Below are 27,179 nucleotides of genomic sequence, written 5' to 3' on the forward strand. Positions count from 1 at the left end.
AGTCACTTTAATCAAAACATGATTCGTCAAAACAGAAAAATTATTCTTTTCATGGATAATGCTACATCTCACCCGCACATTGAATTGTCCAACATTCAAATCATTTTTCTGCCACCAAACACATCTGCAGAGTGTCAGCCCTTGGATCAAGGGATAATAAAAAAATTTAAACTTCACTACAGAAAACGTGTTTTAAGACATCTCATTGCAAACATGAACGATGTAACATGTGCGAGTGACCTTGCAAAGAAAATCAGCATCCTAGATGCGATTCAATGGATTTCCTCTTCAGTAAACGCAATTAGAAAACAAACTGTCGTGAACTGTTTTGTAAAGTTTGGCTTCTCAAACGCAAAAATTGAAGTTGTGAACAGCAATGTGGAGCACCAGGAAGAACAAGAACTTCAACATCTATTGATAATGTACGATACTTCCGCTACAAGTGACCCTGGCTACAAAGATATAGACTCAAACCTCACTACAGAAGATGGTGCTCTAGATATCAATGGACATTATCATCGATATTTTTCAAGAAGTTCCTCATGAGGATGAAGAAATGGAAGGAGGTCATTCTGTCGAAGAACATATTAATGACGAACCACCGATGAAAATAGAAGAAGCGCTCATACAAATCAATCGTTTAAAAATGTTTTTCGCCGCTGAAGAAGATACCGAAGGACTTTCGATGGTTTCTTCACTCCAAACAAATGTTGAAAACAAAATTATCAGCCGGAAGAAGGTGCATAAGAAAATAAGTGATTACTGTATGTATTTTTCTTAAAATAAAGTCATAATATGCATAGTACAATTGTATGTATATTATTTACAAAAATATTGTGTAAAATCTGTATATATTTTAATTTAATTTTACATTAAACGTTTAACGATTTTTCTTTCCTCCTTTTTTTTTTTTTTCTCCCTCAGACTTCTTGTTAGCGGACACTTCTCTCTAACGGACACATTTTCGTTCCCCATGGCTGTCCGTTAAAGGGAAGTTTCACTGTACTTGGATTTCAGGAAAGCTTTTGACACTGTTGTGCATGGAAGTCTACTGTACAAATTAGAGCAGAATGGTATTAAGGGTAATTTGCTACAATGGATAAAAGGATGGTTGAGTGGGAGAAGACAGAGGGTGGTAATCAATGGGTGCTGTTCTTCGTGGACTAATGTTATTAGTGGAATCCCACAGGGTTCGGCATTGGGTCCACTGTTGTTTTGTATATTTATCAATGATATTGATGAAGGTATATCAGGCTTAGTGTTGAAGTTTGCAGATGATACAAAGGTTGGCAGGGTTGTTAATGACAGTAATGGCAGTGTGCTACTGCAACAGGATCTAGAAAATTTGGGCTGAGAAGTGGCAACTGAAGTTTAACCTTGACAAATGCAAAGTACTGCATATGGGTAGAAGTAACCCAGAGAAATGTACCAACTGTGTGGTACTACACTTAAGGTGGTAGAAAATGAAAAAGACCTGGGAGTAATTGTGCAGTCAGATATGAAGTTTTCTGAGCAATGCAGACAGGCTGCCTGGGCAGGTCATAGGGTTTTGTCAATGATATATAGGAATTTTGCTAGCAGGGAAAAGGAGGTGATTGTCCCTCTGTATAAGGCAATGGTCAGGCCACGCCTTGAAAAGGAAAGATAATTTTAGCCATGCCCACATTTTTTTATGGCGGAAAATGTTTATGGCGCTTTAAAATTCACATTTTTTTTAGGTTTCATTTTATATTAAATCAGCAACCGCGAATAGCGGGGTTTACTGTACACACACACACACACACACACACACACACACACACACACACACACACACACACACACACACACACACACACATATAAAATCATGTACTTATTCACTTTGTCTAAAAATTTGGCAATGAGGTCACAGGTAAATGTCTAGCAATTATGATGAATGTGTACTTATAGAAGTTTAGGACAGAAATAGAAGACATAGGTATCAAGGGTAGTTGTCCATTTCTATTCTAATAGCCTAGAGTACTGAAATAAAGGGTCAACAGAAAGTTAAAATTATAAATGAGGACTAAGCTTGTCCTTAGGTTTCCAGGAGCATAACTTCATGTCTGCACTAGTAAAGGCCCTGGAAATTATAGTCATGTTGATAAGGAAAATGGTCATGTGTGTTTAAAAATGTGATAAGCTTAACAATTTATAAGGCTAATTAAGGCAAAAATCAGTAATGTTTTTTACAGCAGTAGAAATAACAAATGTTAGAATTTCTCTAACTGTTAATGTTGGAGAGAGAAGGTAACAAGCAAAAAGCATTAGAAAATAGTTTCACTATTATATGTAGCTTTTTGCATAGCATACCAGGTTAGAAAAAAAGCCCTGAAAATTGATAATAGAGGGTGGGGAGGGAAGAAAGTTCTCTATACATGTGGAAACTATAATAAAACAGCAGAAACTAATATATTGCTGGACTGGACTCAGAACACAATAGTATTACCAATAACTGCAACATAGGTAGTAATGTAAAACAGAGGTACAGTGATCACGACATAAATAAATAGAAATCAAAAGAATGGCCCAAGAATAATTTAAAAGCAAAAGGATAGTTTTGAAGCTACTGAAGAGAACAGCTTAAAATCCAAAAGTATATATATCACACATTTCAATGGATACCTACATGCCAAAAGCAGATGACAATAACACAAAGAAAAATTAGAATGCCCATCATGGCTAAAAATCAAAATATGAATTTTGCTGGTTAAGCTGGGACCAAACCCATCTCAATAAGCTGTAGTACAAATACTGAAATATTACTTCTACAATAAGTAGGAAAAAGAAGAATGAAAAAGGAAGAAACAGTATCTTTACACTTCAGAAGTTGTAACTGAGGGATGGAAAAACAAATTTAACATTCTTCAGGCTGAGATTAGGGTGTGATGTTACATTAGAATGAAATAAACAACATCCCTTTTGGCTGGCACTCTCTCTCTCTCTCTCTCTCTCTCTTTCTTTCCCCCCCATTTTGATTTCTATATCAAATTACTGTAGTCATGCTGTCATATTTCTCTTGTCATCCAAGAATCTGTATGTTCATGCACAGGCACACAAATTAACCCTTCTTTTGAGATTTTCTAAGTACTACATTTTTCATCCTTGAAAAAAAAAAAAAAAAAAAAAAACACTGTTTTATCTAGGAGAGTTGTATAAAGTAGTCCTGTTTCAGCACAATTAAAAATGTATTTTTGTCATGTGATACATAGATGCCAACCAGTGTATAACATAGCTGTTTAACTTGTTTACTGTCAACAGATTTTTTATCATTTAAGACTTTAAATAAAATGTTATGTTGTGTTCTTAATTTATTGAGAAACTAGAAGAATTGAAGTTGTTCATTTTCAGAATTAGTACCTCATGCTGAATTAATGAAATAACAGCCATTATTTTATGAATATTTTTATGAATCACAACTGCATAAACAAGGGTTTTTCTGGGGGAAGGTTGCGTGAGAGAGAGAGAGAGAGAGAGAGAGAGAGAGTCATTTTGTTTAGTTTTTTTTTTTTTTTTTAATCAAATTAATGTAGCTAAATATATCTGTTATTGCTCATGTCTATGATCATTATAATTACTCTATAATTTAATACAGGGCTGTCCAACCTTAGGTAATCTGAGGGCCATATTAAAAAAAAAAGATCAATCCGAGGGCCACATCCAGAATAAATACAATACAGATAATAAAATATTTGGAGAGTCCTACCGTTAGGTTTAGCAAGCACTTCTAAAATTTTCGTAATAAAGGAAAGTCATGTTGCTTATAAAAGTTTTTATTGAAACAGTAGACAAGATACAATTGTTTATAATTATTATTTCATTTTAATGAGAGCTCTGCGGTTGTTCGTTTTCATTTACTAACGTAGCTGTATCATTATCGATGCTTGTAGTTCCCAACTGCAGTAAATGTGAAAGTGATTTATCAGTCAATGACCATCTGTATTTGGATTTTATGAATTTCATTGTTGAAAAAGTGCTTTCGCAAAGATATGTGCTCTGAGCATTGAGCCCACCTTGAGTCCAAAGTACTTCAATTTCGGATAGCACTCTCTTGGTAATAATTTTAAAAAATCATCTCCTTTTTCGATTCTGCCAGTATAAAAAGGGTGGTCGGGTTTCGAATCGTACAATTCCAGTTGGAGGTCAGACCTTACGTTTTCAATGCTAACAGTCAATGGTTAAATGAAAACTGAAATATTTCCTTCAATTTCCTTAATATCGCCAAATCGATTCTCAAAGGCCTCCATGATTGTTTCAATGCACTTTATACAAGCTGAAAATGATGTTATGAAAATATTATTGGCCAATGTTGATTTCAAAAGCTTCACTTTACTTTTAAAACCATTCAAATGGTCATATAAGTTGGCAATATTCTGTTGTTTGCACTGCAGCTTTAAGTTCAACTCATTCAAAAGGTTAGTCATATCAGTTAAAAATGCAAGATCAGATAAAAAGGTGGGATCTTACATTTGATTTTCAAGTTCTGTTCTGTCAGACTTCACCTAGTTTTTAAGAAATATGGGTATTTCTTTCCGAATAGCAAAAAAGTGCTCCAGACATTTTTCGGCATTTAACCAGCAAATATCAGAATGGAGGAGCAAATCGCCATATGCAGCATCCATTTCACTCAAGAAATCGCGAAACATATGATGGGTCTATAACCTCCTCGTATAATATTCGTTACTTTTAACAGCTACTTTCATGGCATTGACTTGACGTAGAGATTTTCCACAGAGTGCTTCTTGATGAATGATAGGGCAGTTAATGTTATTTTGTTTCAATAGTCCACAAAACCCGATTCCAGTCCCCATCATAGCTTTGGCTCCATCAGTGACAATGCAGGAACATTTATCGAATCCTCCATAGTTTATAACAGAGTTTTGAACTGCTTTGAAAATATCAGTATCTTTAGTGATTTGTGATTTGGTAGTTGTTGGCGCATCGGCTTCTGTGGCCATATTGCACCTCCCAAGGTTTTTGCAGTACTTTGATCCAAGCCCAAGGCGGGAATCGAACCCGCGACCTTTGGGTTGCTGGGCAGGTACTTTACCCACTCTGCTAGCCCGGTCGGCAGTATCTTTAGTAGTCCCATGCAAAGATATAAGACTGAGCAGTTCTTCATTAATAGTAAAGTCCTCCTGAATAGTTCGAACAAAAATTAAAAGTTGAATTATGTCTGCTTGATCAGTCCTCCTGAATAGTTCAAACAAAAATTAACAGTTGACATATGTCTGCTTGATCAGTGCTTTCATCTAGACACAATGAAAAGTACCCACATTTTGCCACTGAATCACACAGCTTTTTTGAAACATATTGATCCATGTATCCTACACACCCTGCGATAGTCTGATGAGATAATGCCACTGTTTCAAACTTCTCGGCTAATTTCGGCTCATTAATCTCTTCCCGGAACATTTTTGCCCTGAAAATGTGCCATAACGGCTCAACTTTTTTTATTTTACAGATTAAAAGTATGCATCATGCGAATACTCATTGTATAGTTTTTTGTGTTTTTTATAAATTTTTTAGTAGAAAGAAAATGCATGCGAGTAATTAACCTATTTGGGCTATCCTGAGTTATCTTGTGTATGCCAAAAAGTGTGCAAATTATACAGATTTTTTAATAAATTAGTACTTGTGCTAAAAGAAAGGAACAGAAAAACACAAAGAAATGCAAACTTACTTTATTCCCTGAAAGACAAATTGAATTCCATAAAAAAAGGCAGCCCTCAAAGCAAGGAGTGATGCAATGGGCCAATTTCACATGTTTCACACATGTAGCAAATTTTCTTGCCATCTTTGTTCTGCTTTTTGGAGCATACCCGACAAGTTCTAGTTGGAAACTTCTTTTTCTCAGTTGGTGGAATATCAGCGGGGTAATGGCCTGGTGAATAGCGAGTTGGGTGGGATGTTGAGGATGGTCTTCCCTTTCTAACTGGTGGAATTTGCAGGTTGATATTCTTGATAATTTCATCAATCAGGTCCAATCTGAAATTCAAGGGTGAAAAAGCTTTTTGGCCATCTGAAATTGTGGCTTTATACAGTAGAAATTAATTCCACACAGCTAGGTCCATTAGGTGAAAGAAAACCTTCCTGTAGTATTTTTTCATCCGTTTCCTGGGCAGGGGATAGTTTGCCAAAATGCTGGTCAACTTTATCTACACCTCCCATGGAAAAGTTATAGTCACAAACTACTTTGGGTCTCTTCACTACTTCTGTTCGAGTCCCTATTTCTTCCTGAGAAGGATTATGGACCATAGATAATAACACTACATCTTTTTTTATCTTTCCAACGTAAGGCCATAACTTTCCCTCTTTGAAAAGCAGCAACCTCTTGCCTTTTCAGCTTTTCCTTCTTCAGCATTTTGGGCATTTCCTTTCTGTTTAGTCTCACAGTACGATAAACATCAGTTTTCTTTGTGATGAGAATATCAGCTAATTGGGGACTGGTATAATAATTGTCCACTGTGAGGCAATATCATTTTCCTAACAGAGGCTTTATGAGAGTCAAAACCACTTGCATAGACATTGGAAGACCAATAAAGTCTGGATCCATTTCTGTGCCTTTTCCTACATATATTATGAAAGTCCAAACATAGCCACTTTCGGATTCACACAGCATATAATACTTTATTTCAAACCTCGAGCGCTTCGATGGCATGTACGGCACCCAACTGAGTCTTCCTTTGTACAGCATCAAGCTTTCATCTATTGTTATGTCTCTTTTTGGAACATGGAGACAAATTTATTTTCTAAGAGGCAACAGACATAAGTCTTGTTTAGTTTTGGATTTGGGTGCATATTTGCATCATCATATGACTCATTATCTGAGAAATTAAGGTATTGTTTTATCTTTTTATAATGCCTAAGAGCCATCGTAGTTCCAAAATTTTGTGCCACTCTCTAGCATCTAAAACACTGACATCACCATCTTCTTCATCTGAATCAAAACCTGAAGCAGATTCATCAGAACCGGATTCACCAGAAGTTTCCAATTCACTACTCATTATATAAATGAATTTAAAAAATGAAGTGGAACGCACAAGCAATAATCGTGAACTAGCTACATTCTGATATATGGCCGCTGCAAGTGGATAGGCAAGGTAAGTGTCGCTTATGGCCGGCAGTTGAAGAGGGCACCGAAATATTTTTCGATATTGTTTTCTGATTAGTTAACACTTATCCGTATTCAGCATTTACCGTATTTCCCCATGTATAAGACACACCTTAATTTTGGGGCCCGAAATTTGAAAAAACAATGTATTACATAAAGTTATTGAACTCAAGTTTTATTCATCATAAAATTCATACAACTCCTTATAACTTGAATTCAGCACTGTACGAAAATCTTTTCTGAGCCATTTTTGGGCAGAACGTGGCAAAACGTAACCTAATATACCGGTAACAAGTGCGAAACAATGAATGCAAAGACAACAAGCGCGAAAAAGCGGGAAATGCAAGTAAAAAAAATTTACAACCAATGTATAAGACGCTTCTTGATTCCCCAGTTTTTTGACCCCAAATTTTTTGAAAAAAGGTGCATCTTATACACGGGGAAATACGGTATTTTATTTTGATTACTGGCGGCACGTAGGAACATGCGCTACTGTTCTGATATTGCTGTACAATATAAGCAAAATGAAAGCCACTCATCTGCTGCCAGGCGTAATAAAATACCGAGAAATCTCGGGATTTATCTGTCTAATTCAAAATTAGCCAGATAAATGCCCGAGAAAAATAGGTTTCAGTCCTAAATTTGGAGGTATTATTGTTTGCTTTTATCCCGAGAAATTTTATGTAGTTCCAAATAACTTTTAAAACTAAAAACGAGATAACTTGGGATAATCCATGAAGGGGTAAAATTGTTTTGCCATTTAAATTGCACATTTCTTCCAAATCACGCCGTCACTAAAAGATTTTTTTGTTTTCGCTAATTCCAATGCTACTTTGTACGAAGCGGCAAGGCTAGAACTTTGTGCAGTGCTAAGTTTAGCAAAAAAACTCATTTGATGCATCAATTTATTCTTATATTCCGCAATAATGGTGCTTCTTGATTCCCCAATATACAACTCAAACCTTTTACTGTGCAATATAGTGTAGTGTCATTTCACATTATACTCTTTAGGCACTGGTAAAACTTGCATGCAAACAAGACATTGAATTTTATTCTTGTTGTTTGTAATCAAATAGTCTGATTCCCATCAGCTTTGATATGCCCGCTTTTCTTCTTCAATATGGTTGTTTGACGATAAGTAGTAATTTATTAAGTAGAAGTGAAGTATATTGAAGATAACATGGAAATCAATCGTAATGCGTATCTAGTAATTTGGTGAGCCACAGTGACACAACCTTGGTGAACGAACGAACGACACTAACGACGGGAAACCCACCCCGGAGCATGCACGTTGAAATGAGACATCTAGCATGGACGCAACGAAATGCACTTGAAGTTGCATGTAGAAGCTAGGTTTGCACTTGCAAGTAGTGTTTTGCGATGAGAGTTTTATTTTGTCATGCGTGAAAATCAGAAGGGCCTAACCCACAGTAGGGCCGCAAAAAATTGTCCTGCGGGCTGTGGTTTGGACAGCCCTGATTTAATATATAAATAGAGGTTGAAAAATCCTTACACAATAGCTTCATTTATATTCATAACTTGGAGTAACATTTGAAAAGCATGGGGAAAGCACGATACACAAATCATTTATTGTATTTTATTTCAACAAATCAAGAAACTCGCAAACAGACTTAACAGATTTTAGGTAGTTAACTTTAAATTCAGCCAGCTTTATCTACTCACCTCTTCTTGTCCTCTCTCTTCTTCAGCAGCCTTCAATGTTTTAAGCCTTTCCAACATTTTGTGGGCAGCTTGCCTTTTAGCAAGCCTCTTGCTCTTGCCTATTCCTAAAATAATAAAATTATACTTGATGCTTTCACTTATATTAATATTTACCAAAGTTCTGAAATGTTGCTAAATGTAATGGGGCACTAAGAGAAGAGAAAACAATGGTTTGTAGCTAAGATTTTAATATGGTACGAGGACTATTGCAATATAGCACAGTCTTTGTGGAACACTTTTCATCAATTTAAGATACATGCTGGAAATGGAAAGATTTTCTCATTTCTTCAACAGAACACTTTAATTGGGCAAGTAGCATTAGTCTTCATAGATGAGTATTCACACATATTTCCAATTAGTCCCACAGTGGTTCTAATAGCCAAATAGCAATCCAGTGTCACATTATTTTCCCAAAATCAAATGGTCACAAGCCAAACTTTTTAACAGGGCATCATCTGTTGTTATCAAGGATGTCACAATACTGCAACTTTTACAAGATGTCATTCACAAAAACCAATTGTCCAACAACAAACCACAAAATGCAGGCCCAAATCATCAGACTATAGCCCTATGTTTTTTAAAACAATATGCACATATAGAGAACGAAACAGGTGCAAAATCCAAAAGCAATCATGGGCCACGAGGAAAAACATGACTGAGCACTATACAGGGTGTTAAAAATGAATAAAATACAAAATTTAAATTTGTCTACACATATATAACCATGTATGGAGTATTATAAATAAATTAGAGATTTTGATTAGGGCAAACAATGCTGACATAGTAGGGTTCTGAGATGAATAATTTCATCTCAGTTAACCCTACTACTATGTTTTATGGTAAATACAGTGTATTAAGGAGAGATAATGAGATTGTGGGGCGGCCATGAACTGGCAATACAGCATATGGAAAGTTTATTGAACCATCTGTACAATGATGGGAAAAATTAGAATATAAATTCACACACAGTGGATTTACAATCATGGATTTACTTGCAAGTTCCTCTGACCTTTGCATGGCTGTCTGAAGTATAAACAGAAAATTTATTTTTATGTGCATGTATTCGAAGATGAAATGCACAAGGCATAATTTCTTATGGGTTTTGGTAACTAACTATATAATATTGGTGTAGATACACCATAGTTTACCCATAAATTTGAACTACGTATGTAGTGTAAAAGGCATCGTTTTAATCGTATCTCATATTGTGGGTGCCTTCACAACAAGATAGCTGGTATTGCACTACTTCAAATAAATAATGCTTCTCTAGTAGAGAAGACTACTGTTATTTATTTTCACTGGATATTACCACCCAGACGATCGTTTCGAAGCTATGTGGCTTCATCATCAGTGAGTGGGCAGGCACCCTGGCAATGCAACATGCCATCACAGTTGCGAAGTTATTTCCACAATATGAGAGATGCCAAATGGTGTATAAAAATAATGTATTAGAAGATGAAATGCACAAGGCATAATTTCTTATGGGTTTTGGTAATTAACTATATAATATCAGTGTAGATACACCATAGTTTACCCATAAATTTGAACTACGTATGTAGTGTAAAAGGCATTGTTTTAACTGTATCTCATATTGTGGGTGCCTTCACAATGAGATAGCTGGTATTGCACTACTACAAATAAATAATGCTTCTCTAGTAGAGAAGACTACTGTTATTTATTTTCACTAGTTACCACCACCCAGACGATCATTTTGAAGATATTTGGATTCAACAATGAGTGGCCAGGGTAACTGCCCACTCACTGATGATGAAGCCAAATAGCTTTGAAACAATGTTTCAAAGCTATTTGGCTTCGAAATAATGTTCGGGAAGTTATTCCCCTTTTGCAAGCAAAAGGGACTTTACCAAGTGACATTCACCACGAACTGGTTACTGTGTATGGCAAAAAGTTGATGACAAGGAAGCAGGTGTGGTTTTGGTGCAATGAATTTAAAGCGGGCCGTGTTGACAGTGAAGCCTGACATCGAGCAGGCAGTCATGGCCACATTGTTCTGGGATCACCAAGGCACTCTGTTGGTGGATTTCTTGCCGAAGGGACAAACAATCAATGCACAGCTTTACTGTGCAACATTGAAAAAACTGAAAGCCAGCATTTGACGCAAACGACCAGGACTCCTGCCAAGTGGCGTGATTTTGCTGCACCGTAATCGTTGGCAAACTCTGTCACACCCCCCTTACAGTCCAGACTTAGCACCTTCAGACTTCCATTTGTTCATCCCTCTGAAAAAACACCTTTCAGGAAAACATTTCACCACAGATCAGGAAGTTCGTCAGGTGGTGCAATGTTGGTTACTACGTGTGGGCATGGACTTCTTCGGTACCGGTATTGATGAACTGATCCATCATTGGAACAAGTGCATCAATAAAACTGGAGACTTTGTGGGGAAGTAGTAGATATTGACTTATTTCTTGGTGTGCAATTTCAACTTTGTATTATTAAATATCATCGAGAGAAAAATGTGTTACCTTACTTTTCGGAAATCCCTTGTATTTTTTGTGGATTCCAAATTCCTTCATTTCCTATTGCCATCATCATCATCATTATCCTAAGCCATTTTCAATCCACTGCAAGATGAAGGCCTCTCCAGCAACTTTCCAGTTCCTTCTGTTTTGTGCAATGGCCATCCATTTATTACGCACAAACTCATGAATTTCATCTGTCCATCTTCGTTGTTGTCTTCCAGGTTTTCTTCTAGCTCCTCTTGGGTACTAGTCCGTTATTTTCTTAGTCCATCTGTCATCGTGTCTTCGAGCTATGTCTTGCCCAAGACCATTAGTTCTTTAGTTTTGATAAGAATGTCTTTTACTTGAGTTTGCTGCCTAATCCACGTGTTTCTCTTCTTATCTAACAATCTGATTCCCAATATAATTTGTTCCATTCTCCACTGTGTAGTTCTGAGGTTCTATTCCATTCTTTTGGTGAGGGCCCAAGTTTCACTTCCATAAATCATGGTGGGGGAGTATACATTGGTTCATTATTTTACATTTCAGACAAATTGGGATATTGCTCCTCAGTATATTTCCTGAATGCTATCCATCCAAAATTTATTCTTCTCTTGACTTCCAACCATTTTTCATTATTACAGCTAATGACTTGCCCAGATAAGTATATGACTCCACCTTTTCAATTACTGCTCCTTCAATCATTATATCCCTTTCTGTGGCATACTTGTTCATCATTACTTTTGTTTTAGCCATATTCATCTTTGATCCAAAATCCTTACTAACTCTGCATAACTGATTAAGATTTTCCTCTAATTCTTTGGGATTGTGGCTTATGACCACAATGTCATCTGCAAATCATAAATGGTTTAGGTACTCCCCATTCACATTGACTCCTTTCTGCAACCAGTCTAATCTTCTGAAAGCTTCCTCAAGGGCAGCAGTAAACAACTTCAGAGATATTGTGTCTCCCTGTCGAACTCCTTTCTCAATTTTAAATTTACTACTGTCTTTGTCTAGTCTAATAAAGGAGGTAGCATACTAATATATTTTCTTCAAAATCAATATGGGGCATCTATGCCTTGTCTTTCCAGTGCCCGAAATATTACCTTATGCTGTATGGAGTCAAATGCCTTTTCATAATCTGCAAATGCCAGGCATAATGGTGTTTTATATTCATTTGCTTTCTCCATTAGCTGTGACATTACGTGAAGGTGATTCATAGTTGAGAATTCTGTCCTAAAGCCAGCTGGCTCTTTCGGTTGATTGATTCTCATCAAGTATTCTTTCTAATCTGTTAGTAATGATCCTTATGAACTTGTAAATGTGGGATAACAAGCTAATTGGTCTATAATTTCCAATTTATCTCTTTTCTTATGCAGCAAAACAATGATTGCATTATTCCACTCATTAGGCATCACACCTTTTCTAATGCATTTTGTGAAGAGTCTTGTTGTTGTTGGTTTGATTTATTGGTGCAAGGGCTACTAAGGTCATAATGCACCTATTACAATATTATTTAGTACAGGTTTGATAAACAAAATAGCAAGGTGGATTTAGATTAGATGGAATTTGTTTATTGTTCTCAGGAAGGTAAAGAGATCATTTATATCTGGTCAGTCTCCGAGAATTTTCTGTAAAGTAGGTTGATTTGAGGAACATAGATGTGAAAAAGCTGTTTGTCTTTCTCTTAAGTACAATGGGTAATCAAGATTAAGATGTTTTACTGTGAGTGGAGTTTGACAGTTGCTGCATAGTGGAGGATCGTTCCGTGTGAGTAGGTAACTGTGAGGTAGGTGGGTATGTCCAATCCGCAATCTAGAAAGTACAACTTCTTTCTTCCTATTCCCTCTGAGGCTTGATGTCCACAGCTTGTGATCATTTTAAATTTGGAACAATTTATTGGTTTTGTTCTTCTACCAAATGAACAGCCATTTTTTTCTTCCGGCACATTGTATGAAGTGTTTGTAATCGGTGTAAGGAATCTGTTTGTCTGATGTTATGAGACTCGCATTCTTGGCGGAAAAATCTGCTTTTTCGTTGCCTGTGATTCCAGAATGTCCAGGAACCCAACAGAATATTATTTTTTGCTTGTTTGTATGAAGCTGCACTAAATTTATTTGAATTTGTTGTAAATAGGGGTGATTTGAAGGAAGTTCACGCTGAAGAGCAGATACAGCGCTTAAGGAGTCTATAAATTATGGTTTCAGGGTATGACGACTGCTTTACATTCTTTAATGCCATCAGGCTAGTGTACAGTTCTGCGGTGTAACTACTGCACTCCAAAGGAAGCTGACGAGATATAGTTAAATTTGGCAGTACTGCAGCTGCACCTACTTTAGTGTCTGTCTTGGAGCCATCTGTGTAAATTTGAGTATAACAAGAGAACTGAAAGGAATGAGCTGCATGAATCTGCTTAATATTGCAATTTTGAAAGGTATGCTTTCCCCATTGTTGGAAATGTTTATCAATATTTGCCATGGCGGGGTAGCCATGCTTTCATTTGGAGTTGTGCCTCCGTAGCCGAGTGGTCAGGAGCGGGAGTGCAGTAGCACACGCTCTTTGAGTAGACCGGGGTTCAAGCCCCTGACTGCTGAATACGGTCGATCTGCCAACCCGCACTGGACCAGCGTGGCAGATTATGGTCCATTTCCCTCAGCATGAATTGTTGAAGAGGCTTCCACCCTGCAGTGAGTTGATAATGGCTGCACTTTACCTTTCCTTTTATCCATATTTAGATCCCAAGATGTGTTTAAATTCTGTAATATAATGCCGCAGGGTTCGTTTTGCAAAGGTTTATTTTTATACAAATTATCCCATTTTGGTGTGAAAAGATATTGCCATATAGGATGATGCCGGAAACTTCTGATCTTAGCTGCATAATTTAATAGCAGCGCATGCCGACGAAGGAATAGTGGCGGTTCATGTTCTTCTGTATAGAGACTGAACTGGTGATGTACGAAAAGCTCCTAGGGCAATTCGGAGAGCATTGTGATGTACAGGATCAAGACATTTTAATACACTCTTTCTTGCTGTGCCATACACAAGAGCCCCATAGTCTATTCTCGATCTAATTAGTGTATTGGTATAGGTGTAGCAGCATGTACTGATCAGCACTCCATGACATAGCAGAAATTGCCCTAAGTAGATTCAGCTTTCGTAGACAGGCTGTATGGATATGCTTAATGTGCTCTAAAAAACTTAATTTTTTTATCCAGAATTATTCCAAGAAATCTAATACTTTGTTGATAAGTAAATTGGGATCGGGATGTAGATTTCGTTTACTGCAAAGTGTATTGCTGTTGTTTTTTGCTTTGAGAGTCAATAACTATTATTTTTTGCCCACTGAACAAGCTTGTTAATTGTGCCTTGAAGCTGTCTTTCAATTACACGCATGTTTTGAGACTGACATGAGATTGCCAGATCGTCTGCATACAGGTATGTATGTGGTTATTGAATTTATCCTGAATCCTGATGGAGAAGAGCGTGGCACTAAGCACAGAACCCCAAGGGACCCCCCTTCTTGCACAAATGTCTGCGAAGAGTCTTGCCAGTTTTTGTGTCATGTCTCTTCCTCCCAATTTTAACAACTCTAAAGTAACTTTATCTTCCCTTCAGAGCTTTCTGATTCTTCATTTTCTTCAACACATGTTCTACCTCATCAGGAATGTTGTATGTGTTACTAATTTTTGATCCATCTTCCCCACTGCTGGCATCGTTCCCTCCCTTCTTGTATAACTCTTTATAATAGTCTTCTGCTATTTGAATTATGCCTTCTCTGCTATTTATAAGTACGCCATCACTATTCTTCAGTTTCAGTATCATTTGTCTTTCTGTACTGCTCATGGTTGCTGATTTAAATCCTTTGTTTTCCCTTAATGCTTGTTCTACTTTTCTTGTGTTACATTTTCAATGTCCTCTCTGAGTCTCTTTCTAATGGCTTTGCATAACTCGGTATACTCAATTTTTTCCTTGTCAGTGTTTTTCTTGCGCTTGATTTGTCATCTTTGGTTCATCAATGACAAGTGTTTCTTGACTAATTTTTTCTTCTTTGGATTTCTTTTTACCAATAGGTTTCTTGGGCTTTATCACTTTCAGAAAGTTGTAGTATTCCTTGTTGTTATCTTGGTCCTGAGCAGTCTTCAGAAGCTCAAACTTGTTCTTAAGTTCCAGTACATACTGCTTTTTCTCCTCTTCTGTTATCTCAAAGACTTTTGTATTATTTACTCGAGTCAGTTTTTTCCTTTCTTTTCTTACATCTATATCAAGTGTGCATCTTACCATTCTGTGATCACTTCCAACATTTACCTTGTTCAGGACAGTAACATCATTCATGATATATCTTCTGTCAGTGAGGTTTGTTTGTTTGTTATTTGGTTTTTAGGAGCATTAGCAACTAAGGCCATATTGCTCCAGGAATATGCGGTGGTCATTCCCTTGACCTTTCCGCATCCTCCGTATTTGGTGGTGACGGGCTCGAACCCCGGTCTAATCAAGAAGCGTGTGCTATGCACTGCTGCTCCTTCCCAACTGGCTACGGAGGCGCCTGTCAGTGAGGATGAAGTTGATTTCATTGTTAATCCATTTGGGCTCTTCCGTGTCCACTTTCTGTTCACCCTTTTCTTGAAAAAAGTGTTCATTACTGTCTTTCCTTGAGATTCTGCAAATTCCACAAGTCTTTCACCTCTTTCATTTCTTTCACCAATTCCAAAATTTCCTATAGTTCCTCTTTCTGCACTGTTTTGTCTCTTTCCAATCTTAGCATTGAAGTCCCCCGTAATGATAGTGTAGTAAATTTTCTGTTCATCTAGAAGATTCAATTTCTGTGTACATTTCTTCAACCTCTTCATCATCATGGCTCGATCTTGGTGCATAAATCATTATAACCTTTAGCTTATACCTCTTTGAAATCCTGAGTAGTAGTCTTGACACCCTTGGAGATGTACTTTTGAATTCCAAAATGTTGTTTTTTATATCTTTATGAACCAGAAAGCCAACTCTACTTTTGCTCATTTCACTGTTTTCATTGGTGTACAGCAGATTTCCACTTAATAAACTTATAAGTGATTCATTTCTTCTTCTTGTTTCAGCCAAACTGATGATATTCCAATTCACATTTTCTAGTTCCTTTTCCAGCTCTAATATCCTGTCTTCACCAATGAGCGATCTTACGTTGTAACAGACCAAGTTCAGTTTCTGTGCATGGCAGCTTGGTCGTACCCAGAGATTCTTAGCACCCTCTGCTTCCACTCTGATCCTCTCGCTGTCATAAGAGGGAGAGTGAAAGCCACTGGGGACTGAGGGCCATTTGTTTTGTCTTACTGTTATGTGTCGGAGGGTTTGTTCTTTTCCTCTTCATGCTGACCAGGCATCTTGAAGAGATTTCTATTTCCTATACACTCTCCCAATGGATATCATATGACCCACCATATATAATCAGAAAAAGCGAATGATACAGCTTCTAATGTTTTAAACAAGTGCTCCATGCACCACAAGGAACTCTTTCAATGTTCTAATATTTTAAGTTCGAAAGTTTTCTCTGAAATTTCTGTGATCGGGAGTGTCAGCTGCTTGGACTTTAATTGCAACCAGCACTGTTTTCCGTCTTTGGCTAGTTGCTTCTTTGATTTCCTCTTAGGTTTGCTCTCTTCCCTTTTAAATAATTCAAAATATCAAGCACCTTATAAACTACTTAGAAAATTGATATCACAACTAATGCTTTGAAATAAATTGTATAAAAAGGTAAAAAAAATCATAAACAAACCAAAAAAAAAAAAAAAAAAGTTGAAAAATATATGAATATAGTTGCTAATCCTTTTGGGGGGGGGGAATAAAATATGCTATATGCCAACGCTACACTTGGGGCAACAGTAAATAAATTCATTAGATACAAGGGAGAAAACTGATTTACTATTAAGTTTGTAAATGTATCGTGTGCAGAGGATGATCTATTTGCAAAATGAAGAGCAGGCCACCAAATGAGTTTTAAAGGCTAAGCATACCTGTGATATATAATTAATTGTTATTTTTACTGAATTATTGAATTAAGTCTACCCATCTGCTTAAATGACAGAAAATTATAGCAGATTTATTTTCATGAATTTTATCACTGTAACATCTATTGTTTATCAATGCTTCAGTGAGGTGAACCACTATGGTGGTCATAACTTGGATCTAATTTGCTGCACTTTCCAACAATTCAATAGAAAGATTTATTGAATTGCACAGCTTGGAGTTGTATTCACTGGTTCATCAGCTTTAAGTTTGGAATACACAGTAATTACTTGTTTTGTCTGATGCAATAACTTTGTCTTTACCAAATGTTTTGAATGAACCTCCATTCATTGCAGTTGCTGTTTTAACATATGTAAAAGTTTATTATGCACCCAAATATAATTGATAATTTTACTCAGACTGAATGCAAAGCTTTTGATATTCTTTTCATCATATAAATAAAAATTACATCCCTTTTGAATCAATCTCATCTCAATCACTTTGAATGCTGCAATGACACCTAAATTGCTACTGCTTCTAATCCATTTCAGAGGATAAGTAGCTACATTTCTAAACACACACAGTACTACGTGTGATACAGAAACTTTTTTTTTTGCTAATACAGTAAAATCTTGTTAAAACAAACTCAGTTTACACAAAATTCTCATTTGTATGAAGCACATATCATTTCCCCTGCAAAAGAATTAGATTTTATAATAATCGGTTTAATACGTATTAAAGTCTGTTTTTACTCTCTGAGAAACAATGTCATTTTATATGGTTAATATATTGCTCGGCACAGTTGTTATATAAACAAGGTTAGTTTATGGTGGCTACAACATAAATACACTTTGAAGAAACATTATTAATGTTCACAATTGTTATGCTGTTTTCAAAGTCTTTTGTTACAATCTAATTTTTTATGGGGGAACTTCAATCTACCCTGCTATCTACATCAAAGTTCCTTGACAGGTTAAATGAGGATCTGTCCAGTCTTAATGTGCTCTGCATTTACATGTTCCACCTTTTTGTAGAGGAGCATGTTAGAGAGGATTTTTCTGAAGTTATGAGAATGCACAAGTTGAAACTAGTTCCAATTCTGCATTTACATCAGACCACAGTCCAATTTTGAGGACAAAGTGTGCAGCAGTGTCTCATACTCAAAATTGGCCCCCATCTAATCCTAAAGACAGTAAACTATCTAACCCTATTCAAAAGGTCAGGAAGACTGTAAATTAAAGTTAAAAATGGAAATGAATAAGCAGTGTCTCGGTATATTCAATAATCAACAGCTTTCTGGTTTCAGTGATGACTGGCACTCATTGCAGGAATGGCAATAGCTAGATAATGTTTTATCCACCCACAATCAAAAGCAAGGCAGACTGATACTCTTAATATTCCCATTCAATATAAAGCATCAGCAACTTGATTTCAAGTGGTTGCATACAAATGATGGCATATACAGCCTATTCATATGACAAATATCTTACAGAAATCTAAAGGTTATCAAATTTTGGTATCAGTAGTGAAAAATGATGCAAGAAAGCAAGCTTAAACAGCATTAGGGTCACACACACACACACACACACACACACACACACACACACACACACACACACACACACACACACACACACACACACACACACACACACACACACACACCACCTTTCCATCTCCAATAGTTGTCTAATTCTTCCTTGAATTTATTTAAACTATCCACTTCCACAACAACAGATGGAAGCTAATTCCAACCATCAACTACCTGGTGGCTGAATGCACATTTCCACATGCCTTTCCTGGAACCATTCTTCTCAATTTGAATTTATACCACCTCATGAGTATAGCATGAGCAAGAAGAAGAAGAATGCCATTAGCTCTAATCATCATGCAGGTGCCTAGTTTTCAGAAGCTGCAATTCACAGAACCGATAATACCTTTCTTATAAGACCACACATTTGTTGCACCTCTCGGTTTATGAACATTACAATTCATTCAAAATTTCTTAAAGTTGTCAATAGATAGAATTCCTTATAAAACGAAATGCCAAATGAATAGTGAACATAACTGTAAGATTTAAATAAATAAACTTTTAAAAAATTTATTTATTACAGTAATTATCAGAAAATTGTTATATGATAATTATACTGAACTGTTCTTGGTTAATAAAAATAATCTAGCCAGTAAACAAACATTGGTTTACATGCCATGCCACGTAGAAATCGGTGATTCCTCATATTATAATATAATAGGACCAACACTTGTTTTGCCTAGGTTATCTTAGACGGTCAACCGTTGGTTCACTTAGGGTCTGGGAAAGGGAAGCTTCCCCATCCCTTTCTCTCCCAGTTGCAAAGATACCTGAACCGGATAACCTCAAACCTCAAAATGCGACTGACCGATCTTTCTCGATGGGCTTGCATTTTGAGGAATTAACAACCGATAAAATATTTGAAATAGAGACACATCTAAATTCTGAAGTAACAGAAGAACTGGATATTCCACAGCCTCCCAGAACATTTAAAAGGCAGAAAATGGCTGCAGCTTTAAAATCAATTTCTGGGGGGTTGGCAATCTTTGAATAAGAAGACGACGCAAATATGGAAAGAATTGCAAAAGTGAAAAGAGGCGTTTATGACTGCCTAGCATGCTACAGTGAGATTTTTGAAGAAAAAAAGAAACTAACTATGCAATCTTCTATAAAAACATTTTAAAAAAAGTGGAAAACCCAGCTGTTTCTCCATTATCAGATGCCCATCCATCTACCTCATCTGCATCTAGTGTCACTTATGTGGAAAATATTGAACTCTGATGAAGATATCGATGAGTAAAAGTTGAATACACATGTACAGTATATGTATTATGTTAGTACTCATTATTTTTATTTTGCAACTCTGTTTTTAATTAAAATTAAAAAGTACAATATCTTGTTTTTTTTTATTCTACATATTATTTACGATAAACCATAATGCATACATACATTATAATAAAATGCATTGTATACACGGTTTTAATGCTTTAAAATGGCTGCTAACATATAAAAAGTAAAAAAAGTAAAGTGCAGCCATTATCAACCCACTGCAGGATGGAAGCCTCCTCAACAATTCATGCTGAGGGAAATGGACCATAATCTGCCACGCTGGTCCAGTGCGGGTTGGCAGATCGACCGTATTCAGCAGTTAGGGGCTTGAACCCCAGTTTACTCAAAGAGCGTGTGCTACTGCACTCCCGCTCCTGCCCACTCGGCTACGGATAGGCAAACAACAAACTAGGAAGTTAATAATTCAGTTTAGTCACTTGGGGCATAGTGTTTAGGGACGGACGCCACCGATGATTACCCACAACTGATAATTTGTTTATCCCATGCATTTTTTCTCTGCCACAAGTCTCATTAGTTCATCTGACATACATCTAGGTTGGTATGAAAAGCCTAGTAGTTTCTATGATTATTTGCTTGAATGCTGCTTCCTATTCAGAATTTAAAACCTGTCTGAGACCACCATTGTCTCCTTTACGAAAGAAAGTCCTTCCCTTTTCCTGTGATGGTAGTTACATCTTTAAGTAAATCCCAAATGCATACACTGTGATCACTGCCACCTAGGTTCTTTTATTTGCATATTCTTAATGCACGAAGAATCACTCTTGATAACCAGATCAAGAGTAATGCTTTCTCTTGCTGTGTTTCAAACCTCAAATGTTTTGTTAGTGTGGTGTGTGAATGATCAAACCACAAGTTGCAGTCAATATCTGGAAAGTTAAAATCCCCATAAGACATTCTGATTTACTGGCAAACTCTATTTGTTTGTATAGTTAGTCCTCAAACCTCTTCTGGCATTATAACCCGGGGGGTGTCTTAGCCTTCTAGACAATGTTCCACCAATAAGCCCTCCCAGAAGTCAAACTTCTCCAACTTCTTATTCTTGTGGTCTTATTCTCATAAGTAATTTTCTACATCATCCATCTATCTTTCTCATGGTGTTCCACTCGCCTTCCTCCCTGTAGGTTTCCATTTCATTATACTCTTAGTTGTTCTGCTATCATCCATTCTCACAACATGTTCCAACCAGGCAAGTCTCTGCCACTTCATAGATCTGACAATGCCCACACCTCAAATAAGATAGTTGAGTTCATTGTTCATTCTGATCCTCAAGGATCCATCAACATCTTGTATGGGCTCAAAAACTAAAATTCTGTGCTACATTCTTAATTTTAAATGTCAATTCAATAATCTGGACTTCAATAATTCTCCATATGCATAGAAACATCTGTTTCCATTCAAGATATATGACTTAATTTCATTAGTAATAGAGTTGGATTGATTTATCCGTGAACCTAGGTAGGTAAAATTCTGAACATGCTCAAACGAGAAGCTGCTGGTTTTTAAATTTTAAAAGTTATCTGCCATTCTCCAGCCTTCCATATATTTTGTCTTCACTTCACTTCATTTATCCCGAGTCCTCTTCTTTATACTCATCACTATGTTCCTTATGCAACATAGTGATCACTAGGCCTATAACACATCCTGCTCTAATTAATTTGTTTTCCAATGATATATCACACTAAACTGACTCATCATTGCACTGGCCATCCATATCAACTGCTTACATTTAATATGATCCATAACTAAGAGCATAATCCCCCCCCTTCCTGTGCAGACATCCCTCCCCTGGCTGGTCGTGTGTGTTTGGAGCTCCTTGTTTTTAAACCGATTAAACTGGATAAAGAATGGATTCCTAGGAAACAATATATTTATTTAGAGCTGCGTTTCTCAAACTGTGTTCTGTGAAAAACTGTAATTAACAATTAAAAAAAAAAAAAAATAATAATAAATTTTGCATATTTGTAGTGTACACCACTTTTGTATCATTATAACAATTAACATAACTTTTTTTCGGTTATTAATATACTGGCATAGACTAATAATCAAACAGACGGCAGAACACTTTATTTTGGCGGGCTTTGCATAGAGAAGTATGCATGCAGGTAATGATACCTACAAAAAAGTAGCAATGTGGTGATGTAAGATGCCATTCATATGCGATTTTGCCTGGAGTACACAAATTGAAGGAGAGGTGGAAGCAAACTGATATCATAACTAAACTCACTTCCTTGTATAAATTTTTTTTGATAATTATTAGAATTTCAAATATTATTATTAAAATATGTGACCATGGATTTGTGGTTGAAAAAAGGAACTTTAAAACGAGAAGCAAAGTACTTCTAGTAGTGCAACTGTGGTCGATGAAAACGAACACAATATTGTCACACTTGAAAGTGAGGATGAACAATCGTAGCCATTTGTTCCTCAAAAATCCGAAGTGAAAAAACAGGAACCAACTAATAAAGGACCAAAACGAAAGTATGGCGACAGTTATTTGAATTTCGGCTTTACATGTGTTGGAAATAATGATGCTCCCGATGCACAATGCATTATATGTAATAAAATATTAGCAACAATTCTTTGGCTCCCGCTAAACTTGTGTTTCGTAAGTGTTCCGTAAATATATTGTGAGATGAAAAATGTTTTCTGTGAATATGTTGTGAGATGAAGTGTTCTGTGACTTAAAAATTTTGGGAAACGCTGATTTAGACATGGCATAAGCTTTAAACCAACCTTATTTATGTAAATTGGATAATTTTTTGATGAGAAGTGAATATTTTTTGTATCTACATTGGCAACTCATGGATCATACTGTGGCTATGTCTGGAGGCAATCATGATAGTTGTTTTGCACTTTGTATGTTTATTTCTGAATAGCTACATATCTCAAATATTTATTATTGATCTTGTACTCAATAGTGATTGCACTGAGGAGGTTTGTGTGTGTACTGCTAGTGATTTTGGGTATAATTTGTATTTAATTATTGTATTGTTAAACCTGATTTTTTAAAAACTTCGCTATTGTACCTAAACACGGGTAGCTGTTTTCCAGTGTGATAAAATTGAGTGCTCCCTTTGGCTAGCGAGGGTTATGTCACTGTGACTACATTGTCATCAACTTGGGCATGTTTCTAATGATTATGCTTCAAAATTACAAGTATACTTGATTTTGTCAACCTTCATTTTTACTTCTAAAAATTTTAAATACAAACTTACTTTGCAACTAAGTGAAATATTCTGAATCTATCTTGACAAATTCATTGCAAAATTCCTAATCGATTTTGGCATTAAGCAGACTCTTCCTCTAAAAATGATTGATTCCGATGAGGAAACACAACATTCCTAACCCACTGTCTATTTTTTGATTTATCTGCCAAATAAAATCAAAAAATGGATGGTTTAAAAAAACCAGACAAATATTGAAAATGATAACAGATGCAATAAAGAAAATGAAATGGATAACAGCAGCAGTCAGGGTCCATATAATAGAATATTTCACTAAACTGGAACAGCCTATTACTGACCTTCATGTTGAATTTAGTGTCTTGAAAGCCAAATTAGAACTGACTTAAAATAGACTAATGGAAGCCACATCCCACCCTGATCTACTCCCAAGCTTTATAAAGCAGGTAACCCCCACAAAAAAACTCAATAGCAGAGAAAAACTCACCCTACTACAAACAAGTATAAAAACCTGGTCATTATCAGGTGAAACAGCATTATTCTGGTGAGTCAGTCAAGGATGCAGTGATTAAACAACTGCAACCATATCTTAAAACCCTACTGAAAAATAAGAAACCAGGGAATAATTACAGAAATATCAAATAAGGATAAGAATAAGATCAAAATTTGAAATAAACTGAAACCACAGGTTTAAAAGTAGAGGCACTGAGGGGTAGGAACCCCACCATTTTATTATTTGATATAGAGAAGACCAAACTCATGCAAGAATTCATGGAAGACATTTATATTAAAAATTTCCATGAACACATGTCCTCTGCCATTTCTTCTCGAAGGAACTTATTCCCAAGAGAGCAGTAAATTCCAAATCCCTCATAATGTGCAAGTGTATAGCTGAAGTGTATCCAACCCCAAGGGTGTGGAATATAATCAAGACAAGAATTATATGCTGGCTAGACCAATCACAGATTCAGAGAGCACTTTCCACTCCTGAAATGTTTAAAATGCTTGCAAGTTTGGTAACACCATGTTCACATGCACAGAAAGTACACGTGGACACTGCAGCATTAAACAACACAGTTATAAAATGACAAAAGAAAAACATGGAGCCTAAGTGTGTCAACTGCAAACAGGCACACATGAAGTGCCCTAGATATCAAAAAGTAGTAAAACAGTATAAACAAAAGATAAACTATGGATAGTCACCAAAATGAGACTTCTAAGCACTAAATTTCATACAGCTGAATACAAAATGTGCAAGAGATGTTTCCAGATTAAATTAAAATCAAAATGGAGAAAGAAAACATTGACATACTAGCCATTTGGGAACTCTTCACCCATGAGGATATGTTACAGGGTTAAAAAAACAACCCAGGAAATATGCTGTTCCTTGGAGTGCCCTAAGCTTGACAACCACAGGAGAAGGGTCCAACAAGGCTATAAAAACTCTTTCAGCATTCTTACAGAAACTTGCCCCTAAATGAAACTGATGTATTGAGGGAACAGCAAAGAGTCCTGAGGACTCTGTACTGTTCCCTCAATACATCAGGACCCTGATTAGGAAAAAAAAGGAGTCTTGGTAGGTCTAGGTTGGAAAGCCCGGGGATGTTGACTGGGGGTGTGGTCTACCAGATTTTAACAAACAAGCTGCAAAGAGGTGAAATAATGAACATGAGTGTAACATCAGACAGATCCCAAATGCTTACATTGGAGGATACCGTATGTAACATCCTAAACACTCCTTCCCCACTGATAGCCATGCCTTTATTCAGGAACAAATGAACATTTGTGAAGGGAATATATCATAATGATAGTACAGAATTTCCCTTCCACAACAGAAGAATTAAGAGCTGCATTCAAGTGGACTAAAGATAATAAATGTTCCATGATGTTTTTTTGTTGTTGTTGTCGTTGTTATGGGAGTTTAATGGTGCATAAGCTACTATGACTATAATGTGCCTATTCATTTTTTATATAGGGAAATCAAAAATTTTTATAAAATCAGAAAAGATTAAAAAGTCCAATCTGCTTCAGAAAGTTGAAAAATTGGAAAATATTTGCCTTGTCACCAATGAGATTCTCAAGTTATTGGTTTATCAAGATTTACCAGTGATAGTAGGGTTGATGTCCTGTCTTGTTTATAGTAGGGACAGTCAGTGAGTATGTGTTTAACAGTCAGATTTATATAACAATGTGGACACTGGTGGATCGTCTCCTCTAAGTAAATAAAGATGGGTTAGATGGGTATGACCTATTCTTGCCCTTGATAGGACCTACTTCTCGTCTTGATGTACGGATACTGGAGCGCCAAATTTTCGGATCGTGTTTAAATTGAAAGAGTTTATTATTTGTTTGAGAGTGCCAGATTGTTGTCCATTCTGACAAGCATGCAGCTTGAATAGTTAATGCAAAGTCTGATGGTGGAACAGGGATATTAGTTAAGTCTAAGCTAGTTGGATTTTAAGCAGCTTTATCAGCCAGTTCATTGCCCAAAATACCAGAATGTGATGGAATCCAACAGAAGATGACCTGTTGATGGCGTTCTTCAATTTTTAGTAATATGCTTTGTATTTTGTCTATAACAAGGTGAACTTTATCTGAGAAATTACATAAAGCCATGATTGAACTAAGCGAATCAGTGTAAATAACAGATTTTAGAGATCGATCAGCACAGAGATTTTGTAAGGCCAGTTTAATTGCATATATTTCAGCTGAAAAGATACTGAATTCAGATGGAAGGGATACTGAAATAACGGTATTCGGAAACACTGCAGCTGCTCCAACATTTGAATTTTATTTAGAGCCATCTGTATAAATTGGGGAAAAATCGCTATATCTTTGAGTGTGAACTGCATGAAGTTGTATGATATTAGATGCTTGTAAAACGCCCTTTCCCCATTGGCAGAGATAAGTGTCACAAGTCACCAGAGGAAGAAAAGCCCATGGTGGTTGACAGCAGGTTGCTACCTGTTGTACGGAATGAACGGAAAGATTCCAAACTTCTATCAGTTTAAGGAGGTGAAGACCAGCTGGCTTTACTATGCTAGATTTATTTCTGAAGAGGTTTTCTTATGGTGGATTGAACAAGTATGACTGAATGGGATGCGAGGCCCAACTTTGTATCTTAACATCATACTTCAGTAACAGTGTTTTTCTACGTAACGATAGTGGGGGCTCGTGAGCATCAATATAGAGACTATGTGTGGGCGACGTTCTAAAAGCACCAAGTGCAATCCTCAAAGCACTGTTGAATGGGATCAAGCCAGCATAATGCGCTCATTCTGACAGAATCATAGATGGGAGCTCCATAATCAAGGTGGGATCTGATTAATGACCTGTATAGTCGAAGCAGAGAAGTACGATCTGCACCCCCATGTTTGGGCGGATAAAGCTTTGAGTATGTTTAACTTTTTTAGAGAGGAAGTACATACATTTTTAATATGGTCTATAAAATTTAACTTGTTGTCAAGGATTAATCCTAGAAATCTGATATTATTAGTGACCAGGATGGAGACATTAGAAATTTGAAGTTCGTGATCCGGATGAAGTTTGCGCTGCCTACAAAAATGGATAGCAACTGTTTTCTGCTGCGAGAGCCGATAGCCATTGAGGCTAGCCCACTGTTGTATTTTATTAAGTGATATCTGAAGCTGCCGTTCAATAGACCTCATATTTTGGGAATGGCAGGAGATGAAAAGGTCATCTGCATAAAGATAAGTCTCGACTGTATTTGGAAGCTGTCTTGTAATAGAATCTATTCTAAGAGCAAACAGAGTGGCACTCAGTACTGATCCTTGTGGAACACCT

The 27,179-nt window shown here is 36.5% G+C and overlaps 1 protein-coding gene across 1 annotated transcript in view; it reads right to left on the minus strand.

Annotated features, from left to right (window-relative positions):
- LOC150091179 (protein Loquacious-like) overlaps nucleotides 1-27,179 on the minus strand; it is a 333,917-nt gene that overhangs the window by 129,034 nt on the left and 177,704 nt on the right. Inside the window, exon 6 of the mRNA XM_090382502.1 lies at nucleotides 8,818-8,921. Coding sequence (XP_090238628.1) covers nucleotides 8,818-8,921 — 104 coding nt within the window. The remainder of the gene's footprint in view (nucleotides 1-8,817; nucleotides 8,922-27,179) is intronic.

Source organism: Mastigoproctus giganteus, chromosome 1 (genome assembly GCF_048544385.1).
Source record: "Mastigoproctus giganteus isolate SK-2022 chromosome 1, ASM4854438v1, whole genome shotgun sequence".
NCBI lineage: Eukaryota > Metazoa > Arthropoda > Arachnida > Uropygi > Thelyphonidae > Mastigoproctus > Mastigoproctus giganteus.